This window comes from Schistocerca serialis, chromosome 7, assembly GCF_023864345.2.
Source record: "Schistocerca serialis cubense isolate TAMUIC-IGC-003099 chromosome 7, iqSchSeri2.2, whole genome shotgun sequence".
NCBI lineage: Eukaryota > Metazoa > Arthropoda > Insecta > Orthoptera > Acrididae > Schistocerca > Schistocerca serialis.
In genome coordinates, this window is record NC_064644.1 from 608035992 (window position 1) to 608057813 (window position 21822).

At 40.1% G+C, this 21822-nt stretch overlaps 1 protein-coding gene across 1 annotated transcript in view; it reads left to right on the plus strand.

The window, feature by feature from the left end:
* The window catches only part of LOC126412682 (AP-2 complex subunit alpha), a 322697-nt gene that overhangs the window by 220800 nt on the left and 80075 nt on the right, over positions 1-21822 (plus strand). Inside the window, exon 7 of the mRNA XM_050082389.1 lies at positions 2624-2732. Coding sequence (XP_049938346.1) covers positions 2624-2732 — 109 coding nt within the window. The remainder of the gene's footprint in view (positions 1-2623; positions 2733-21822) is intronic.

A 21822-nucleotide genomic window follows, 5' to 3' on the forward strand; every position in this document is an offset into this window, starting at 1 on the left:
CAAACTCACATTAGCAAGAGCACAGACACAATAGTGTGAGAAACTGTCAGCAGCTACAGGACTATTGGGCTAATAAAGACGAAATGTTATTAAACAAATCATCACTGGTGATGAATATTGATTGTTCACTGTGAAATGTTAGAGCATGGATTAGCAACACCCTGGATCCAAAGGTGAAGCTTGGAATTCGAAATGAATGCTCGGGCCTGTTATCAAATGGCATTCATTTTTGCATTACGCTATGCATCCATATATCACCACCAATTCTGCTCACAGTTAAGAATATGTATGTCAAGGTATTGGAATGCACTGTCGAATTTCCTACTGCTTGGTCCATCTACAGGTGATTTAAGAGGCCATGAGTAAACCCCCAGTGAAGAAATGAAATAAGTAGTGTATTCGTTGTTTGCTGCTCAACCAAAATCCATTTTTATAAGGGTATTGGAAAGCTTGTGCAACAGTTTACTGTGAAATTTTTGCAAGTTTGTATATCCTTCTATTGTTCATAATATAGCATAATTTGCTGTCAAATAGCTCATTCAACCATATTGCCAATGGAATACTTTCTCTGTGCAATACTTTCTCTGTGCACTGAAACGTAAGGTGACTGTTTAAAATTTACTATTGTAAATTTTGTACTTTTTGTATAAAAAATCATAAAAAAATATTGTGTAGATACTGTTTAACTTATAGAAATAATGTTGATTCTGGTTTACCATATAAACAAATATTTCTTGTGACACGACATGTTATTATGCTAGCAATCTAACTGAGACTTGAAACTTCATGGAAGATAGAAACTGTACACGGTACCGCAACTCGATCTCAGACCTCTGCCTGCATTGGCAAGTGATCTACTGACTGAGATATTAATCATGACTTGCAACCCACATTCACAGCTTTATTTTAGCCAGTACCTCGTCTCCTACCTTCCAAACTTCACAAAACGTATCTCGTGTACCTTGTGGAAATAGATACTGTGGACGCATGCTTTAGCCACAGCCTGTAAACACGCTATCAGTTTTTCAAGGAATGCTAGTCTTGCAAGGTACATTGGGATGTCTATGATGTTTGAGGTGCTAAGGGATCAGGTACTGGTGATCTGAGTGTCGTGCTTAGATAACTCTGTCAGCTGAGCACTTGCCCCCAAAAGGCACAGGTCCCTGCTAGAGAACTCTAGTCCATCACACAGTTTTAATTTGCCAATTAGTTTCAGTTCAGCACACACTCTGGTGCCGGGTGAAAATTCATTCTGGAAACAGTCTGACTTTGCTAAGCATACAGCACAGGTCTACAGTATCACTCTGGTATTTCTTTGTGCCATAGTACAAATGAGTTCCATCCATTTTCATGACATTTTAATGCAGGCTATGTTCTTTCACTGAATAATAATGGAATGCTCCAAGTTCTAAATTAAAATTCTTGCATGATTTGAGTCACATTTTTACAAAATGTGTCCATTCTTTTCTGTTTCATTCCTGTAGCAATATTGTGGTTTGTCTGATTATCTGTTGGATAATTTCAGTCATCTTCTGTAATATGTTCTTGTTGTTCTTCACTTTAGCCTACTCTTAGTCATTGCAACCCTTCTGAAATTATGGTAAATCCTGTTTTTCTTTTTTCTTCTGTTTAGTTTCTCCATGCTGCCTTATTTTGTTGGGCGTTTTCTTAAGATGGTGTAAACTCTCTAATATATTGGCCTGATAGCAACAGATAATCATTATTATTTCAGCAAAAAAATAAAACAGATGCACGAGTCCTGACCTTCCATATCTTTGAGGGGAAATTAATTTGTAAAATGTAGCATTTACAGTTTCCAATTCCAGAGCATACATGGAATATTATGGATCAATCTGCCTTACTAGCACACTAAATTTTCTCTCACATATCATTGAGGCTCAGAAGTAAAGAAAAAAAAGTGTCTAAAATTTTGGTTTCAGAAAATTTCTAAAATTTCTTAATTATCTGCCTTACCATCACATTTTCTATCTTCTTTTCCTTTGGAGGACGATTATAGTTCCTGTAATCGTTATTTAAAAAGTTTGTAATCAGTCAAAGAACTAAAGTAAATACAAAAATAAATCTTGAAGCTGGGTAATTCTTTTAATACGTATTACTCTCTTAGAGATACATCAATTACACACGTACCAGAAATGCTTTACATAACAATGTTAATGAGTGGTTTCCTAGGGCAAATATTCTTCAGAGTGGCTGGTGTCCCCAAAGTGTTGAACTTCAGTAGTCGTGTTTCTTTTTTCCACTTGCTCCTCAATTCTTCCCAAATTTGTTCATATGCTCACTGTGTTCTCTCTTGTCTTCGCCAGACCATTTATTTCCTGATGCCTTTCTTGCATGTTTTCTTAAGTGTGTGTGTTTTATAATGATTAGGATGTGGTGACCATTAGAACAGCAATTACAATTTATGGTTAATTGCAAAACAATGCAAATGAACAAACAAAGGCAGCTGGTACTGAAGGATAACAGCCAGCACCTTGACTGTCTATAGGAGTTAACATTAGTTCAGAAAATTGTCTGCTACTATTAAATGTACTCATATTTTATGCCTTCATTTCCCATTCTGGAAGTTAGCCTGAAACAGTATAGATCATGGTTTCTCTTTCAGATTGTTACTGCAAGCTATACTGACCTGCAAGATTACACATACTACTTTGTTCCTGCTCCCTGGCTGTCGGTCAAGTTGCTTAGGTTACTACAGAATTACCCTCCTCCAGGTGAGATTATTGTAAAAAATAACTTTGTATGATAGTATGAGTAAGGTAAGTTCATATTTGGTGGCCATCATTGTTCAGAGAAGCTTCACATAGCACGCAGTGATCATTACACAGGTTTGTTCACAGGATTTTATGTATAATTTGTGACAGAGACAACACAGTCATCATGTTTAGTCAGAGAATGATTACTGACTGAATTGCATTGATTCACTGTGAGTACTGGGCCATCTGTAAAGTTGTGAATAGCAGTCATTAGGCAGTGTGGTATAAAACCAGAAAGAATCCATACACTTCCATTCACAATACTTCTACAGTGGCAGAAGATTGGTGGTCATAAACGGAAAGAGCACTGTAATAAAGCTGTGGGTGTGTTCAGAAAATGTCATTCATACACCATGTAAATGTGTTGTATGTTAAGACATGCCAGCCACCACAATTAATGTGTGACTGAGCTAAGTGTCTTTCAGTAGATGCTAAAAATTTTTAGCATGAAACAGCAATAAAAGTAAACTGCTCATAATAGACAATACAGTAATGTACAACCGTACCTTCTACATTCTGGGTGTTGCATAATGAGTAGTGGAGTTTTAAGGCTTTGTAGCATTTATTACATTAAGCTTAAAATTAAACATAATACATCAAATGAAAGAGCATGTCAAAAAAATTTTCTCAAATGTTCAGTACAAACATCATTCATCAAATGCCACACATCACGTCTGTAAGAGTTTGAGAAAAACTTTGATTAGTGTGTTGTAATAAATGCTACAATCCTACTTCTAAGTCGGGTAGATCAGCTGGTGATGGAGCCACATACATGATTCTTTATGAATCCCCAAAGGTGAAACTCGTATGTCATCAGATCGACACCATGCGAGTCCAATCCAGGGGTCAGTCGTCGTCTAACCAATTGCGTACACCAGAGAGGCAGTGCATCATCATGCTGCCAAATAAAGTTATATTGTTCAACTTCTTCCGTTTGCAGAAGGAGCCATAGTTCTAACACACCGAGATAAATATGGAACAAAAATATTCAATTTAGAGGAGCCTCGTTGCAGCTGTACCATCTCAGGGAGATTTGCTGCCTCCCCCCCCCCCCCCCCCCCCACACACACACACACACATATATATATATGCACTGAAGGCTACATGATCCAGAAAATATCTGTAATGCAGCAACATGCAGTTTGCAAAGTTGGCATGTAATCGTAGCCTGTTGGCTTTAGAACTTGAAACAGCAGCAGACAATAGGGGAGTAGCTGTAATCATCATCTTAAGTACCCACCCAGATGATACGTGCATTGCCAATTCCAGACTACCCTTCTGGTCTGATTTCTTGGGGCCATGTGTGAACAACTCCCTCACTCATTCTTCTCGTTCTTCAATCACTATTGGTCTTCCTGCACTCTCCCTTTGCGAAGATAGCCAGCACAATGGTATACAAAGAAAATTGTGAGTTTCTCTTTCATTTGATGTATTGTTTAGAAATCTTAAGTTGACTGTGGTAAATCCTACAAAGCCTTAAAACCTGATATTAATTTTGAAACACCCAGTGTTTTGTAAAGTTTATCTGGTTTGCTGGGTGTTGAGTTAGTTTCAACTGTACGAATGTGCCACTCTGAAGTGACTGAATATACCTACATTCCTAAAGTGACTGAATATCCCTACATTCCTACAATTGAGAAATTGCTATATTGTTTATGAATATACTAATTATAATGTTTCATTATAGCAAGTGTGATATCAAGCCATAGTGGAGCATTTAAAACTGATTTTTGTTCTTGAGTAAAAGAAGAGTTCCAGTATTATTAAAGTAAGAGTTTGCAATGTTATCTTTGTGACACATGGGGCTTTTGCTGGCAGTTGAGAATAATGGCTTAATGTCAGTATGTCCTGGACCACCACCCTAGGACGGGTGAACAGTGTCGTGGCGAGTGTGGGTGCCTGTCAGATGCCCGACGGGCATTAGTAAAAGAACGTTAAAGAGCCAGTCATTTGTTGTTCAACAATAGAAATGGTGCAGTGGCATCCCAGACTGTCCACAGAACAAGGCAGAAGAATGGACACCCTGCTTGGAATGCGCTGACAGCGTCGTGCAGTCCCTGTGGATGTTGCTGTTACAATGGGCAGCACAAGGTTGCTGAGGTGGAGAGAGGGCTCTAGTCACCAGCTAAGCTGCCGGTGCCCCTGAGTGCAGTTTGTAGAGTCTTGCAGAGTGGCCAGCAGCAGTGGAATGTGCCCACAGGAGCAAGAGATGGGTAGCAGACACAGCATGCCTCCACATTGATAGAAATGCTGCTGCACGTTTGGGTCCATAAGGTAGGCTACCAAGTGGCCTGCTGATTGAAGGTGCCTGAATCATTTTCATTGGACTCTGATGCTGTCAGCCACAGCACCACTATCCATGCAAAGTCCCCAGGGTGGGACTCAATGTTCTATGGAAGGGTGTACACATCTCGAAGCAGATGGTAGACCAATGTAGGTCCCTCCAACCAGGCTGGTAAGCTGGAGGACAAAACAAGCAGTATTTACTAGAAGCGATATGTACACAAGACAAGCCTGTGCTTATTATGTTACATAAACGGTTTGTCTGCCCCCCAACTCGTAGTATTACTGTGGACTGAATGTGAGGAAATCAGGCCATTCAAGTTGTAGCTGCTCCATCTTTTTGCTTTATCCATGATTTGCACCTTGGACTGTTAAAGTTGGTTATGGGGTGAGGTAACCAGCTCATGGTCACCCATAATACTGCTATATTAGCAGACTCCTCATGTTGAAATTATACTTGACTGTTATAGTTTACCCCCCCCCCCCTCCCCTGCCCCTTTGCTCCACTTTTTCTTCAGCCATGAGGGTGTCTGAATTTTTACTTGGCTGCACCAAATATATTATTTCGCAAGAAGTGCTCCCCTCTCCCGGGATTAATCCGGCTTGGGGTTTGCTCGAGGTCTCTCTTGCAAGGCTCAACATACATACACACAACTCAACAATTACCTACAATGCTTTTGGTTTCATTCTTATCCTAGTACAGCTGATGGATGTGTAATCAGTTACGCTCTTACTCCTAACAAATTATTTTCTACATCCAGTCCACTGAACCGTTACTCCCCCAGGAATGTATCTCCTCAAAATCATTGCTTACACACAAGTAAAATCATTTTTCCGTGTCACAAATTCAAACATCCTATCTCATGATAATTACCAGTTCCACTCATTTCTCCTCCTCTAACTTATCTTTACTTGCTACTGATTATCCAGTTAACTGGTTTCTGGTGTACTAGCAGTTTGAAGGATCGGGGTGAGGTGGGTGGTGTAAAAGTGTATCTGCTTGCAGTTAGATGTACGCTACACTAAATACAATCAGAACCAATACATGTAACATAATGGTGTTGCTTTTCATTATGCTGCTGTCTGTACTGGAACATTCATTCCACTGTAACCCATCCCATTTGTGACATTGTGAATGAGACTAGGAAGTCTGGTTTCAGGGTATCATTTGAAAAGGTTAGTTGTTTCTGGGTTAGCAACACATCCAGTTGCTTTTCCAGCCAATACAACATATGGTGTGTCAAATTTATGGCAGTTCTAATAGTAACCAGAATGTCATACCTGACTTTTCATACAAACTGATTAGACTCCTGGTATTCCATCCACATTGTGGCCTTAAGCTTTCCATGCCTGTTACAGTTTACTGTTGTCTGCCCCCAGTAGCTGAGTGGTCAGTGCGACAGAATGTTTATCCTAAGGGCCCGGGTTCGATTCCCGGCTGGGTCGGAGATTTTCTCCGCTTAGGGACTGGGTGTTGTGTTGTCCTAATCATCATCATTTCATCCCCATAGACACTAAAGTCGCCGAAGTGGCGTCAAATCGAAAGAACGGTCTACCTGATGGGAGGCCCTAGTCACATGAAGTTCACATTCACAGTTTACTGTTAATATTTCTAGAGAAAATACTGAGCGAACCCAGTTAAGCCCTACTTTCTGAAAATGGGAGCACTTCACTGTGACATTACATTCGGCTACTTCAGACTTACCCAGAAACAGTTGTACTCTACACATGCATGCAAAGTAATTTGATCGACCTTAGTCAGGCAGACCCTAATTCATATTCTCTCTCTCTCTCTCTCTCTCTCTCTCTCTCTCTCTCTCTCTCTCTCTCTCTCTCTCTCTCTCTCTCTCCCCCCCCCCCCCCCCCCCCCCACACACACACACACACACACACACACACACACACACTCACACACTATAACACTTCTGCTGACATCAATACATAAGTCTCCTTTCATTCCAAAACTAGCAACATTTCTTGTGTGTTTACCTGTACCAATTGTCCTATAGCTTTCCTCTACAGTGGGAAGGAATATACAGTAAAGCATTAGTTCCACTCATTCTTACTTGCCACTGGTAACTGCACCAAGATACACTATGTGATCAAAAGTATCGGGACACCCCCAAAACATACATTTAGATGCATTGTGCTGCCACCTACTACCAGGTACTCCAGATCAGTGACCTCAGCAGTCGTTAGACATCGTGAGAGAGCAGAATGGGGCCCTCCAGGGAACTCACGGACTTCGAATGTGGTCAGGTGTATGTGAGATTTCCACTCTCCTAAACATCCCTAGGTCCACTGTTCCCGATGTGCTAGCGAAGTGAAAATGTGAAGAGACATTTACAGCACAGAAGCGTACAGACCGACCTCGTCTGTTGACTGATAGACACTGCCGATAGTTGAAGAGAGTCATGATGTGTAATAGGCAGATATCCATCCAGACCATCACACAAGAATTCCGCACTGCATCAGGGTCCACTGCAAGTACGATGACAGTTAGGCGGAAGGTGAGAAAACTTGGATTTCATAGTAGAGTGGTTGCTTATAAGCCACACATCATGCCGGTAAATGCCAAACGATGCCTCACTTGGTGTAAAGAGAGTAAACATTGGGCTATTGAACAGTGGGAAAATGTGGCGATCCGACAGCAGGGTGTGGGCATGGCGAATGCCCAGTGAACGTCATCTGCCAGCGTGTGTAGTGCCAACAGTAAAATTTAGGAGGCGGTGGTGTTGTGGTGTGGTAGTATTTTTTGTGGAGTGGGCTTGCACCCCTTGTTGTTTTTTTCATGGCACTATCACAGCATAGGCCTACATTGATGTTTTAAGCACCTTCTTGCTTTCCGTTGTTTAAGAGCTATTCGGGGATGGCAATTGCATCTTTCAATATGATTGAGCGCCTGTTCATAATGCATGGTCTGTGGCAGAGTGGTTACACAACAACATTCCTGTAATGGACAGGCCTGCACAGTGTCCTGATCCGAATCCTATAGAACACCTTTGAAATGTTTTGGAATGCAGACTTCATGCCAGGCCTCACCGACCGACATCACAACCTCTCCTCAGTGCAGAACTCGTGAAGAATGGGCTGCCATTCCCCAAGAAACCCTCTGGCACCTGATTGAACATATGCCTGTAAGAGTGGAAGCCGTCATCAAGGCTAAGGGCGGGCCAACACCATGTTGAATTCCACCATTACCGATCGAGGGCGCCACGAACTTGTAAGTAATTTTCAGCCTGGTGTCTACATACTTTTGATCACGTAGTGTATGTAGTTCCACGTCATCCGTTTTAATTCCAACTGTTGCAATGTGGTAGAAAAAGAATAAACTTCATTATGTTGGTTTCACTATGTGCTGCAACTCTGCTGTTAACATGCTGTGCTTTACATAATCTGACTAGGAACTGCTGTGGAATCAACCATATAGGACTGACTTGTCTGTGCTTCACGCAACATTGCTACTCCAATCCTAGCTTCACTCAAACTGTCTGCCAGTGAGTGTAGCTACTTTGCTGCAGCCATTCTTTCACCTATTCTGCATTCCATCCAAGTTGTCCTTCATTGTTTCCGTAGTATTCCTTATGTCGTTCTAGTTCCACAATCAATTCTTGAACTAAACTGGTGTTATTTGACATATCGTCCTTTAGATTCATCAACTCTGTGGTATGCCATTTCAGCGTTGCGCAATTAGCCTTTGCTACTGCTTGCACTTGTTCCAATATGCTGTTAAACTCCTGACCATCATTAGTGTCTACTCTACCAAACACTGTTTTTAGTAACTTCCCACCTGCATCCAGCCATCCCCTTTTCTTCCATATCAGCAACTGTGGTGTCAAGTCCGCTAAGTGACTTAACTGCTCACTCAACTTCTCATATGAAAAGCATATCCCATGATGTTCTCCTTTGAACTTGTGTTCACACCCCCTGCTGTCCCCTTTCTCTGCAAATGTTTCCTACAATCTTCATATCTCACATTGCTCTTCCCACATTTTATAGGTCAACTGTAACATCAGCTGTTGACTATTTAGCATGATGTCTGTCTGACTTGAAAATAAGACGAATATTTAAAGTGGCTACTTTCGTAGTGCATCGACTACTTCTTCATCAGAATTAAGGCACTCATTCTGGATGGATGCTCTTGGAGTTACAACAGGTGGGAGAAAGGAATTTGCATCACTACCCCACCCCCCATTTAAAAAAAGTATATGTGCTGCTTGGCAATGCCTCATGTCCTGTCCTTACAACTTACACAGACACTATTTAAAACTCCCAGAAAACAATGATACTTACTAATAACAAAAAAATTGTAACATACCCCAAATACCTCAAAACAGTGAAAAACTACCTCACACGCTATCCTAAAAATACTTAGTTACATCCTTACTTACGGACACAATCTAAGTGCATAAGGTATGCTGTGATCATTAACTTCTGCTATTTTTCTTTCTCCTACTTTTTAACATCCCATATTGACGATGTTACTGGAGCTGGCTTCAAATCTTCTTCAGCCCCTTTATATGACTTAACGTGTCCCACATGCACAATGGAAGTTTTCTTTGTTACCTGCAACTTGATTTCACAGGTGATGTCATCTCTGACCTAATAATGTCCTTGGTATTGGGATTGAAACTTTATTATTTTACAGTAAAGTGCATCAGGATTCACCAGCAAATCCTGTTCCTGATTCTCTGCTGAGGTAATTTACTAACAGGCTTTTTTTTTTTTTTTTTTTTGTTTGTGGTTTTAGGGCGCAAAACTTCTATGGTCATTAGCGCCCAGAGAGGCTGTACCGTCTGTTCCTGTCACTCGAGTGCTTTGGTATTCATCTTCTGCCACACATCCCACAACATCTTTGCAAATGTCTTCACTGAACCCCCGTTTTTCCCGAGCTAAGGTGTAGCTGTATAAAAGGTGAAGGCATCACTTACCATATGGTGAGAACCCAACGCTACTGTGTACTTCGGAGTTGTATTCCGCTCGGCATACAGGACATGTACATCCCAATCGTTGTAATGTCTGTTTACATAACAACTCAGCAGTTTGATAATCAGACGGTGAACATGCCCTCTCCTTCCAATAGACTGAGGGTGAAAAGGACGAGTCCCAAATTTCTGAATGTGTAGCTAATGGCATAAGTGTTTCATCAGATCAGACATAAAATTAGTGCCCTGACCTGTGATTACAGTGTTGGGAATGCTGAACTTCAGTAGTCAGTTTGTGACGGAACTGTCTCCGAGTTTCACTGTCACTGAAGCAAGCTGAAAATTGATATCCACCTACCTCAGATCGGTGTCCGCTCAGTGTCCCTTCACTCTGCAACGTAGATACTTACAAGGTGATGAAAAAGCAGCATTGATTAAAACAGCACCTAATATCTAAAACTACTGAGGCTGCGTAAATCTCGTTATGATCTTCATTGAAATTTTGGAAACCTGATGAAAGTACGTTTTATTTTCTTTGCTTAAACATGTCGTCAGCCCACGTTCAGAATGCAAAACTGCTAGTATAAGTTCCCAGTTTGTCACACATAAAGCAGCCAGGATTCCCCTAAGTCCATTCTGAGAATAATCACGCAAATATAGTCACTTTCTACACATAACATTGATTTCTTACACAAGTCATTCAGTGGATTTCTTTCACAAAGATTGCTCGCCAAATATATTCTGTAGCAGAACACAGAACATCGCCACGTGGCATTTTCTAAGTCCAACAAGTCACACGCTTATATCTCCCGAATAAAATATCCCACAACTCTCAGACTTTTACAAAATGTTTGTAGCAACAAAAGCTACCACATAAATCCATCTGAACGCGAAGGACCGAACATTTCTTCATTTTACACATTTTATGGATGGACACACTTAACATGACCTTCACGTCTCAAAAGCTAGTCCATGACTCTGTCAATGCTGTTGCTGACAGCGCATATACTACTTGGTAGAGTGCGGGAGAGACTTCACTCTGATTAGTTGATCAAATGAACAGCCAATCAGATCAATCTCTCAAGATCATATTCACACCTAAACTGTTACGAGCCAATCACCACATCAGATTCATTGGCGTCACTTCGACAAGCAAATTATTACTATAATGTTTATTAATTGAAACTAAATGAAAATTAATCTTGAGATGTTGTTGTTGTGGTCTTCAGTCCTGAGACTGGTTTGATGCAGCTCTCCATGCTACTCTATCCTGTGCAAGCTTCATCATCTCCCAATACGTACTGCAGCCTACATCCTTCTGAACCTGCTTAGTGTATTCATCTCTTGGTCTCCCTCTACGATTTTTACCCTCCACGCTGCCCTCCAATGCTAAATTTGTGATCCCTTGATGTCCTACCAACCGATCCCTTCTTCTGGTCAAGTTGTGCCACAAACTTCTCTTCTCCCCAATCCTATTCAATACCTCCTCATTAGTTACGTGATCTACCCACCTTATCTTCAGCATTCTTCTGTAGCACCACATTTTGAAAGCTTCTATTCTCTTCTTGTCCAAACTAGTTATCGTCCATGTTTCACTTCCATACATGGCTACACTCCATACAAATATTTTCAGAAACGACTTCCTGACACTTAAATCTATACTCAATGTTAACAAATTCCTCTTCTTCAGAAACGATTTCCTTGCCATTGCCAGTCTAGATTTTATATCCTCTCTACTTCGACCATCATCAGTTATTTTACTCCCAAAGTAGCAAAACTGCTTTACTACTTTAAGTGTCTCATTTCCTAATTTAATTCCCTCAGCATAACCCGATTTAATTTGACTACATTCCATTATCCTTGTTTTGCTTTTGTTGATGTTCATCTTATATCCTCCTCTCAAGACCCTGTCCATTCCGTTCAACTGCTCTTCCAAGTCCTTTGCTGTCTCTGCAGAATTACAATGTCATCGGCGAACCTCAAAGTTTTTACTTCTTCTCCATGAAGTTTAATACCTACTCCGAATTTTTCTTTTGTTTCCTTTACTGCTTGCTCAATATACAGATTGAATAACATCGGGGAGAGGCTACAACCCTGTCTCACTCCTTTCCCAACCACTGCTTCCCTTTCATGCCCCTCGACTCTTATAACTGCCATCTGGTTTCTGTACAAATTGTAAATAGCCTTTCGCTCCCTGTATTTTACCCCTGCCACCTTGAGAATTTGAAAGAGAGTATTCCAGTCAACATTGTCAAAAGCTTTCTCTAAGTCTACAAATGCTAGAAACGTAGGTTTGTCTTTCCGTAATCTTTCTTCTAAGATAAGTCGTAGGGTCAGTAATGCCTCAAGAGTTCCAACATTTCTACGGAATCCAAACTGATCTTCCCCGAGGTCCGCTTCTACCAGTTTTTCCATTTGTCTGTAAAGAATTCGCGTTAGTATTTTGCAGCTGTGACTTATTAAACTGATAATTCAGTAATTTTCACATCTGTCAACACCTGCTTTCTTTGGGATTGGAATTATTATATTCTTCTTGAAGTCTGAGGGTATTCCGCCTGTCTCGTACATCTTGCTCACCAGATGGTAGAGTTTTGTCATGACTGGCTCTCCCAAGGCCATCAGTAGTTCTAATGGAATGTTGTCTATTCCCGGGGCCTTGTTTCGACTCAGGTCTTTCAGTGCTCTGTCAAACTCTTCACGCAGTATCATATCTGCCATTTCATCTTCATCTACATCCTCTTCCATTTCCATAATATTGTCCTCAAGTACATCGCCCTTGTATAGACCCTCTATATACTCCTTCCACCTTTCTGCTTTCCTTTCTTTGCTTAGAACTGGGTTTCCATCTGAGCTCTTGATATTCATACAAGTCGTTCTCTTATCTCCAAAGGTCTCTTTAATTTTCCTGTAGGCGGTATCTATCTTACCCCTAGTGAGATAGGCCTCTACATCCTTACATTTGTCCTCTAGCCATCCCTGCTTAGCCATTTTGCACTTCCTGTCGATCTCATTTTTGAGACGTTTGTATTCCTTTTTGCCTGCTTCATTTATTGCATTTTTATATTTTCTCCTTTCATCAATTAAATTCAATATTTCTTCTGTTACCCAAGGATTTCTATTAGCCCTCGTCTTTTTACCTACTTGATCGTCTGCTGCCTTCACTACTTCATCCCTCAGAGCTACCCATTCTTCTTCTACTGTATTTCTTTCCCCCCATTCCTGTCAATTGTTCCCTTATGCTCCCCCTGAAACTCTGTACAACCTCTGGTTCTTTCAGTTTATCCAGGTCCCATCTCCTTAAATTCCCACCTTTTTGCAGTTTCTTCAGTTTCAATCTGCAGTTCATAACCAATAGATTGTGGTCAGAACCACATCTGCCCCTGGAAATGTCCTACAATTTAAAACCTGGTTCCTACAGGGTGTTTCAAAAATGACCGGTATATTTGAAACGGCAATAAAAATTAAACGAGCAGCGATAGAAATACACCGTTTGTTGCAATATGCTTGGGACAACAGTACATTTTCAGGCAGACAAACTTTCGAAATTACAGTAGTTACAATTTTCAACAGCAGATGGCACTGCGGTCTGGGAAACTCTATAGTACGATATTTTCCACATATCCACCATGCGTAGCAATAATATGGCGTAGTCTCTGAACGAAATTACCCGAAACCTTTGACAACGTGTCTGACGGAATGGCTTCACATGCAGATGAGATGTACTGCTTCAGCTGTTCAATTGTTTCTGGATTCTGGCGGTACACCTGGTCTTTCAAGTGTCCCCACAGAAAGAAGTCACAGGGGTTCATGTCTGGCGAATAGGGAGGCCAATCCACGACGCCTCCTGTATGTTTCGGATAGCCCAAAGCAATCACATGATCATCGAAATATTCTTTCAGGAAATTAAAGACGTCGGCCGTGTGATGTGGCCGGGCACCATCTTGCATAAACCACGAGGTGTTCACAGTGTCGTCTAAGGCAGTTTGTACCGCCACAAATTCACGAAGAATGTCCAGATAGCGTGATGCAGTAATCGTTTTGGATCTGAAAAATGGGCCAATGATTCCTTTGGAAGAAATGACGGCGCAGACCAGTACTTTTTGAGGATGCAGGGACGATGGGACTGCAACATGGGGCTTTTCGATTCCCCATATGCGCCAGTTCTGTTTATTGACGAAGCCATCCAGGTAAAAATAAGCTTCGTCAGTAAACCAAATGCTGCCCACATGCATATCGCCGTCATCAATCCTGTGCACTATATCGTTAGCGAATGTCTCTCGTGCAGCAATGGTAGCAGCGCTGAGGGGTTGCTGCGATTGAATTTTGTATGGATAGAGGTGTAAACTCTGGCGCATGAGACGATACGTGGATGTTGGCGTCATTTGGACCGCAGCTGCAACACGGCGAACGGAAACCCGAGGCCGCTGTTGGATCACCTGCTGCACTAGCTGCGCGTTGCCCTCTGTGGTTGCCATACGTGGTCGCCCTACCTTTCCAGCACGTTCATCCGTCACGTTCCCAGTCCGTTGAAATTTTTCAAACAGATCCTTTATTGTATCGCTTTTCGGTCCTTTGGTTACATTAAACCTCCGTTGAAAACTTCGCCTTGTTGCAACAACACTGTGTTCTAGGCGGTGGAATTCCAACACCAGAAAAATCCTCTGTTCTAAGGAATAAACCATGTTGTCTACAGCACACTTGCACGTTGTGAACAGCACACGCTTACAGCAGAAAGACGACGTACAGAATGGCGCACCCACAGACTGCGTTGTCGTCTTATATCTTTCACATCACTTGCAGCGCCATCTGTTGTTGAAAATTGTAACTACTGTAATTTCGAAAGTTTGTCCGCCTGAAAATGTACTGTTGTCCCAAGCATATTGCAACAAACGGTGTATTTCTATCGCTGCTCGTTTAGTTTTTATTGCCGTTTCAAATATACCGGTCATTTTTGAAACACCCTGTAAATCTGTGTCTTGCCGTTATATAATCTATCTGATACCTTCTAGTATCTCCAGGATTCTTCCAGGTATACAACCTTCTTTTATGATTCTTGAACCAAGTGTTAGCTATGATTAAGTTATGCTCTGTGCAAAATTCTACAAGGCGGCTTCCTCTTTCGTTTCTTCCCCCCAATCCATATTCACCTACTATGTGTCCTTCTCTCCCTTTTCCTACTGATGAATTCCAGTCACCCATGACTATTAAATTTTCGTCTCCCTTCACTACCTGAATAATTTTTTATCTCGTCATACATTTCATCTATTTCTTCATCATCTGCAGAGCTAGTTGGCATATAAACTTGTACTACTGTAGTAGTGGGCTTTGTGTCTATCTTGGCCACAATAATGCGTTCACTATGCTGTTTGTAGTATCTTACCCGCACTCCTATTTTTTTATTCATTATTAAACCTACTCCTGCATTACCCGTATTTGATTTTGTATTTATAACCCTGAATCACCTGACCAAAAGTCTTGTTTCTCCTGCCACCGAACTTCACTAATTCCCACTATATCTAACTTTAACCTATCCATTTCCCCTTTTTAAATTTTCTAACCTACCTGCCCGATTAAGGGATCTGACATTCCACGCTCCGATCCGTAGAACGCCAGTTTTCTTTCTCCTGATAACGATGTCCTCTTGAGTAGTCCCCGCCCGGAGATCCGAATGGGGGACTATTTTACCTCTGGAATATTTTACCCAAGAGGACGCCATCATCATTTAATCATACAGTAAAGCTGCATGTCCTCGGAAAAAATTACAGCTGTAGTTTCCCCTTGCTTTCAGCCGTTCGCAGTTCCAGCATAGCAAAGCCGTTTTGGTTAATGTTACAAGGCCAGATCAGTCAATCATCCAGACTGTTGCCCCTGCAACTACTGAAAAGGCTGCTGCCCCTCTTCAGGAACCACACGTTTGTCTGGCCTCTCAACAGATACCCCTCCGTTGTGGTTGCACCTACGGTACGGCCATCTGTATCGCTGAGGCACGCAAGCCTCCCCACCAACGGCAAGGTCCATGGTTCATGAGACAACTTAAGGAAAACATTACTCTACAAATAACTGTTCTGGCTGACATCTTACAAAAATCAAGTACTCTTGGACAAGTCATCAGCAATGTGGGTACAAACATCTTTCCCATGCTATGATTATGTAATGCATTACATAAAATTAGTCTTGAAATTTAATGTATGTACCTCATACAAACTCTCACTCACTCTCATTTACTCCCACAATGACATAAGACAGAAATAAATATTGTGTCTGAATTTTATATTACGAAAATGAAAATTAAAAGCTTTAATATCAAAATCTCAATTAAGTCTGCACACTGATAGTTCTGTTTATGTTTTCAAATAATACCAAAAGATAAACTATTATAGTTCCTAACTGAATTTAATTCTCTAAGTGTCAGTTTTTGGTATTTTAGGTAATTTTCTCTAATTTTGAAAATACCCCAGCCAGAAAGCAGAGATTTTGCAACCAGCTTCTTTTTAATAACAACAAGCTACATACTAAGTTTTATCAAACTTGAATAATATTTAGTATCTAAATAAATGATTCTTAAGAGCTTGAAGATTCTGTCACCGGACCTGACTCAAGTAGCACTTCCCACGGCTGTGCTACCGACAGGTGCGGGTGAATCATGCTGAGATACAAGCAGCTGTCACCAGCACTGGCTCCAAAGTTATGAGCCCGTACTGTAGTAAAACACTACTGCGGATTGACTCGCGATGGTACACACCCCCTAAGAACCTAAAATTAGTTTAGAATATGTTTTACGGTTCTTACTAAACACATGCTGGTTAGGAAAGATTTCAAAAGCTACACTGACACTGTCGAAAAACTGTTTTTATCAACAAAAAATTTTTCTTAATGCATCAAATTATTCTCACTACCTAACACTATAACATGATACACCTATTTACATAAATTGTCAGTGGTTAGGGCTGATGACATACATAACACTGTTTTTTACAAAAATAAAAATTGTCATTAGCTGAAAGAAAAACACACGTAATCTTCTTAGAAATATTCTTTGCAAAATAATGTTTCCTTGTTCATAGAATACGTTTGACCAAATCACGATTAATAATTTTTTAAATGTTCATAATGAAAATTTTTGCAAGAGTTCTTTAAACATCAACTATAATTTAAATCCAATTCTTATATTTCCGGAAAAAAAGTTAACTTTGTTTCGTCTTTTGATGACTTTCAAACACTTTACTGAAACTCTAGTTAAAGCATTAAGTCGATCATAACTATCACATTAAAATTTTGACACCTTTTTTTTGGGGGGGGGGGGGGGGGGGTTGTTTCAAAGAAAAACGCTTATTCTTGCATCACAAAATAGCTGGCATACAGCGTCTAGCTCGGTCTCAACCTTGGGCTTTCTCTGTCTTGTATCAGGTTCATTACAATTTTTGTACTTGTGAAATGCAGTATGTCTCAGTCCATTCGCCAACTTTACATCATGACCTAACACTCATGTTAATTATAGTCAACAGTTATGTCTTCAAGCTTGCTTCTCAAATTTAAAAGTTAGAAGCAAAACTCTTTCAAAAAATCTTTTCAAGATCTTTTTAAAAATTTGGATAAAAATTTTACTCAAAAAATCTTTTTCAGGCAACTCATATTCATTATTTATCAGTCATTTCTTTACATTTAGCATTAATAAATTCAGTGAAAAATGAATTAACTGTTTCTCAAAACTTCAGCAGTACCCAAAATTGGCACTACTACTGAAATCTCTTTTTCAAAATCTGTTAGTGATTAAGCAGGTTGCTGTTACAGAATTGGCTGATTACAAATTTGCTCTTTCTTAACCCCCTTTCAGAAAAAAGTTACTGCTGGACTTTACACAAATAATCTATTATACACAAAAAAATACATCATTAAATATACTACAAAATTATTTAAAGTTCTTATGGAGAATTCTGAAACTAACTCCAGCCAACTTCTGTGGCTCTTCACTTCAATATTCAAGAAAAGATACAAAACGTCCTTATAGAAAAACAGTAAGCATGACATGCCAACTCTCTGTGGCTCTCCAACACATCTCATACACTATGTTCAAGAATAATGTACCTCACTAACATTATTAAATAAACTTGGAAGTCCACCTCTCTGGTTCTCAAGAGACATAAAGTACAAATTTCTTTTTTCTCATTAGGCAGGCAATCCTCTCTTGCCTCTGACACATTACTCTTACAACATCTTTACATGTCACAAAAGCTTCTAAAAGACTCTTGCCATATTACTGTATCGTCACATTAAAGCATACTTCTCATTCCTCTCTCATTTTGGTTAGCCCTTTTAGTTTCTACTGGGACACTAACTCTCTGTATGCTTTGTACTACTCGAGTGCACTATTTACCAATAGGGAAGTAGGAAGGAAGATAGCTAAAGTTCTGGATGTTGAAGAGGAAGGTCGACATCACGAAAAGAAAGGGAAGTAGTATTGTCAACAACTTGGGATGCCTGGTGATCGTCAACCACCTGATAATGCAGAGAATGCGTGCCCCCTGAGGCTTCTTAGTTACTGCTATTTATATTTCCTTCAGTATGTATTTCTTTAAATAAAGTATGTTTTTGATTCCCAATTGCTTAAATGATTTTATTTCAACAGGACCAACTTCTTTCCCTTCTCCATCTTCATCAATCTCTTCATTGTTTACCATGGTTCTGCAAAAGCGTATTGCCAAGTCTTTGGCAATGGACCCTTTTTCTCCAACAAAAGGAATGGATATAGTTTCCCCTTGCACATTTATTACTGCCTCATTTTTTTCGAAATGTAATCTTACTTTGTATTTCTGTAAAAAGTCGGCACCTACTAGCATCTCAACACCAAGTCCTTTAATAATCAAAATGTTGTGTTCCAACTGAACACCATCTGTGGTAATGGGTATCATTAACTCTTGCTTCACTACCTTTTTGCTTTTACCAGTGGCCACAATAGTGTTTAACCCACTTACTGGCATTATCACAACTGCTTTACTTTCCGGGAGAGCATTCACAAGTTCTGTCAAAACCTACCCCTCCTGTGGAAATTAACTGTACACTTACAGGATCCTCTTTCACCTTATTTCTTCTTCTTCTTCTTCTTCTTCTTCTACTACTACTACTACTACTACTACTACTAGCCTCTTTCACTAAATTACTCATAATGGAAAAAGCGTCTCAGTCTCTTCCCTCCTCTCCATATGAAATATATTTTTCTTCTGCAACCCTACCCAAGGTGTTGACAGAATTATCTATATTTCCTTCTTCTTCTTCTTCCTCCTCTCCTGATTCCTCCTCCTCACTTTCTAAAATAACTCCACTTACTTTATTCAAAATCTCCTCAACACTGTCATCCTCTTCCTCCTGCATTACCATAGTATTAATTCCACAGTTGCCAGGTAGCCTCTCGTCTGTTCTGTGGTGCCGATCCACCCCCACCTCCTGATCTACATATTTACTTTCTGAAATAAGTTCCTCTTTAAAATGGTTTTGCTGATATCTGTCTGAAGTTTCACTCCACAAAATGCTATCTTCTTTTCTAAAGAAACAAATTGTTTAGCAGTGTCACTCTCCTTAGCCCTCTTATTTTCGCTAACATTATTTTCAAAATACTGTTCAGTAGGTGCCTTCTTTACAAAGGACGTCCCTAGCAGGTTTAATCTAGATGGTTGCAGTCTGTAAACGCTAGCATCATCGCAGACTGTTAAGTTTTCCTGCCATGTAACGTTATTGCCTCTGCTGTTTCTATCACCTGACAGGTGACTCTCACTCATTACATCATCGTCTCTCAGCTGACCACACTCAAAATACTGTACTCTGTTAGTGTTCCTGCCTCCAGCGTTACCTCCTCTTCCTCTGTACCTACCCTGGTAACCTTTACCTCTTTGTACACTTCTTTTATTTACATTAACTTCTGTCCTGCTGTCAGTATGTCTTATGGGAGGGCTATACTCTCTTCTGTAATTTTCTTCCTCTTTCAAAATGTTTACGACCCTCTCAAGATCGTGAACAAATCTGTCAGTCATCCCTGGGTGCAGAAATGATTTTATTCTGCCAGTACAATGGAAGCTTATTTTCAATGCCCATGATTGTCTGTTCTATCTCAACTTTTGAATTTAAATATGACAGTGTAGTCACCCACTTTGCACAAACCTTTTAATGCAATCTTTCTTAGGATTGTATTTTTCCCTTGACCAAAACTTATTCAAAATGTCTTTTTGCTTTCTCTTACCCAAATATTCTTCAAAGAATGCCTGCTTAAATTCCACTAGACTGTTGTATTTATCTGAAGCTAGGTTACCCCAAATTCTAGTTTCCCCCACTAGATTAGAAGTAATGAAACTGATTTTTTGTTTATTGTCCCACACTTCAGGTAACACATCTTCAAAGTCACTCCAGAATTCTTTTGGATGCACATTCTTATTTGGATCAAATTTCGGAAATTGGCGATGCGTTACATAGGCAATTTCTGCAGATTCCACAACACCATTGGACATTACACAAACATTATGTCTGTTACCATTCTGTTCAACTTTTGTTAGTCTCCTCTCATGGTTACCTAATGGTTCATTCACACTAGTACTAAACTGACTAATGTTAGTTTCTAGGTTAGTGAGTTTACTAGCCACTTGTGCTCCAAACTTGGTACACATGCCTTTCCCTTCTTTAATTTTACTTTCGAAGACAGCATGGTTAAGCTCATAGTAATTTTGTACATGTTCATAAATTTTACCCACTTCTAAATTTACACATTCTTTGAACTGTTCACTATTCTCAGCAACCTGCTTAATCTAGGAAGTTAGTTCATTTTCCACTGTTACAATTGCAGCATTACATCCTGCCTGACCTAATTAATATTGCCCAACAGAGTCAGATCATTTTTCCATGATTCCCTCAAATTCAAAAATTTTGTTTTCCATTTTGGATTCCATTTCTACAACCTCACTGTGTAACTCATTTATATCCAAACCTAGTTTATTCATTGTAGTATCAATGTCAGAACTTACTCACGGTTTAATTTCTGAACCCATTTGACTCATTTTGGAATCCATATGACTCATTTTTGCATCAATATGACTCATTTTTGCATCAATATTTGATCCCATTTCTTTCATATGCTGGAGAATATTCACAAACATATCTGAAACACTGCTTTTGTTTCATCAGCAATTGACACTGGTTCCTGTTTTGTTTTAGGAATAGCTACTGACAGATATTTAACACTGGCTTCTACCATGCTCAAATCATTTTCTTGACCAGAATTAGAAGGTAATGGCTCTGGCAAATCACTGTCATCTGCTTGTGATAAATCAAAACTGAAGTTTCCTGTCATGGAATTATCTACATAATCTACCTCTCCTAAATCTGCCTTTAGTTTTTCACTTACTAGTTTATGATTACTTTGTGCCAAAATACAAATTCTTTGAATCACACACACACACACACACACACACACACACACACACACACACACACACACACACTGAAGGAGAACACTTACCTTTGATCTTGACCGGTTAACTGCTCGGTGAGACAAATCTGCGGGTCTGACTCCAGGCTCAGCATACTAGTACAGAATACAGGTCCCCGCATCCACCACGTCTCCAACTGCTCCGTCCATCTTGTTTACTGTAGTACTGCTGCGCCGGTTGATCTTCTGTTGTCAGCACGTCGTCTGGTACAGTGCACCGTCCGTTGTTCTCACTGCCGTTGCCGAAATCTGCAGCCTCATTCCACTCGTTGCCACATTTTTTATGCACATTGAACTGCACACGTGTCTACTGTCCAACAGTCAGTTCCTATTTTCACATCCGTGTGATTTCTTCATGGCACAAGTTCCA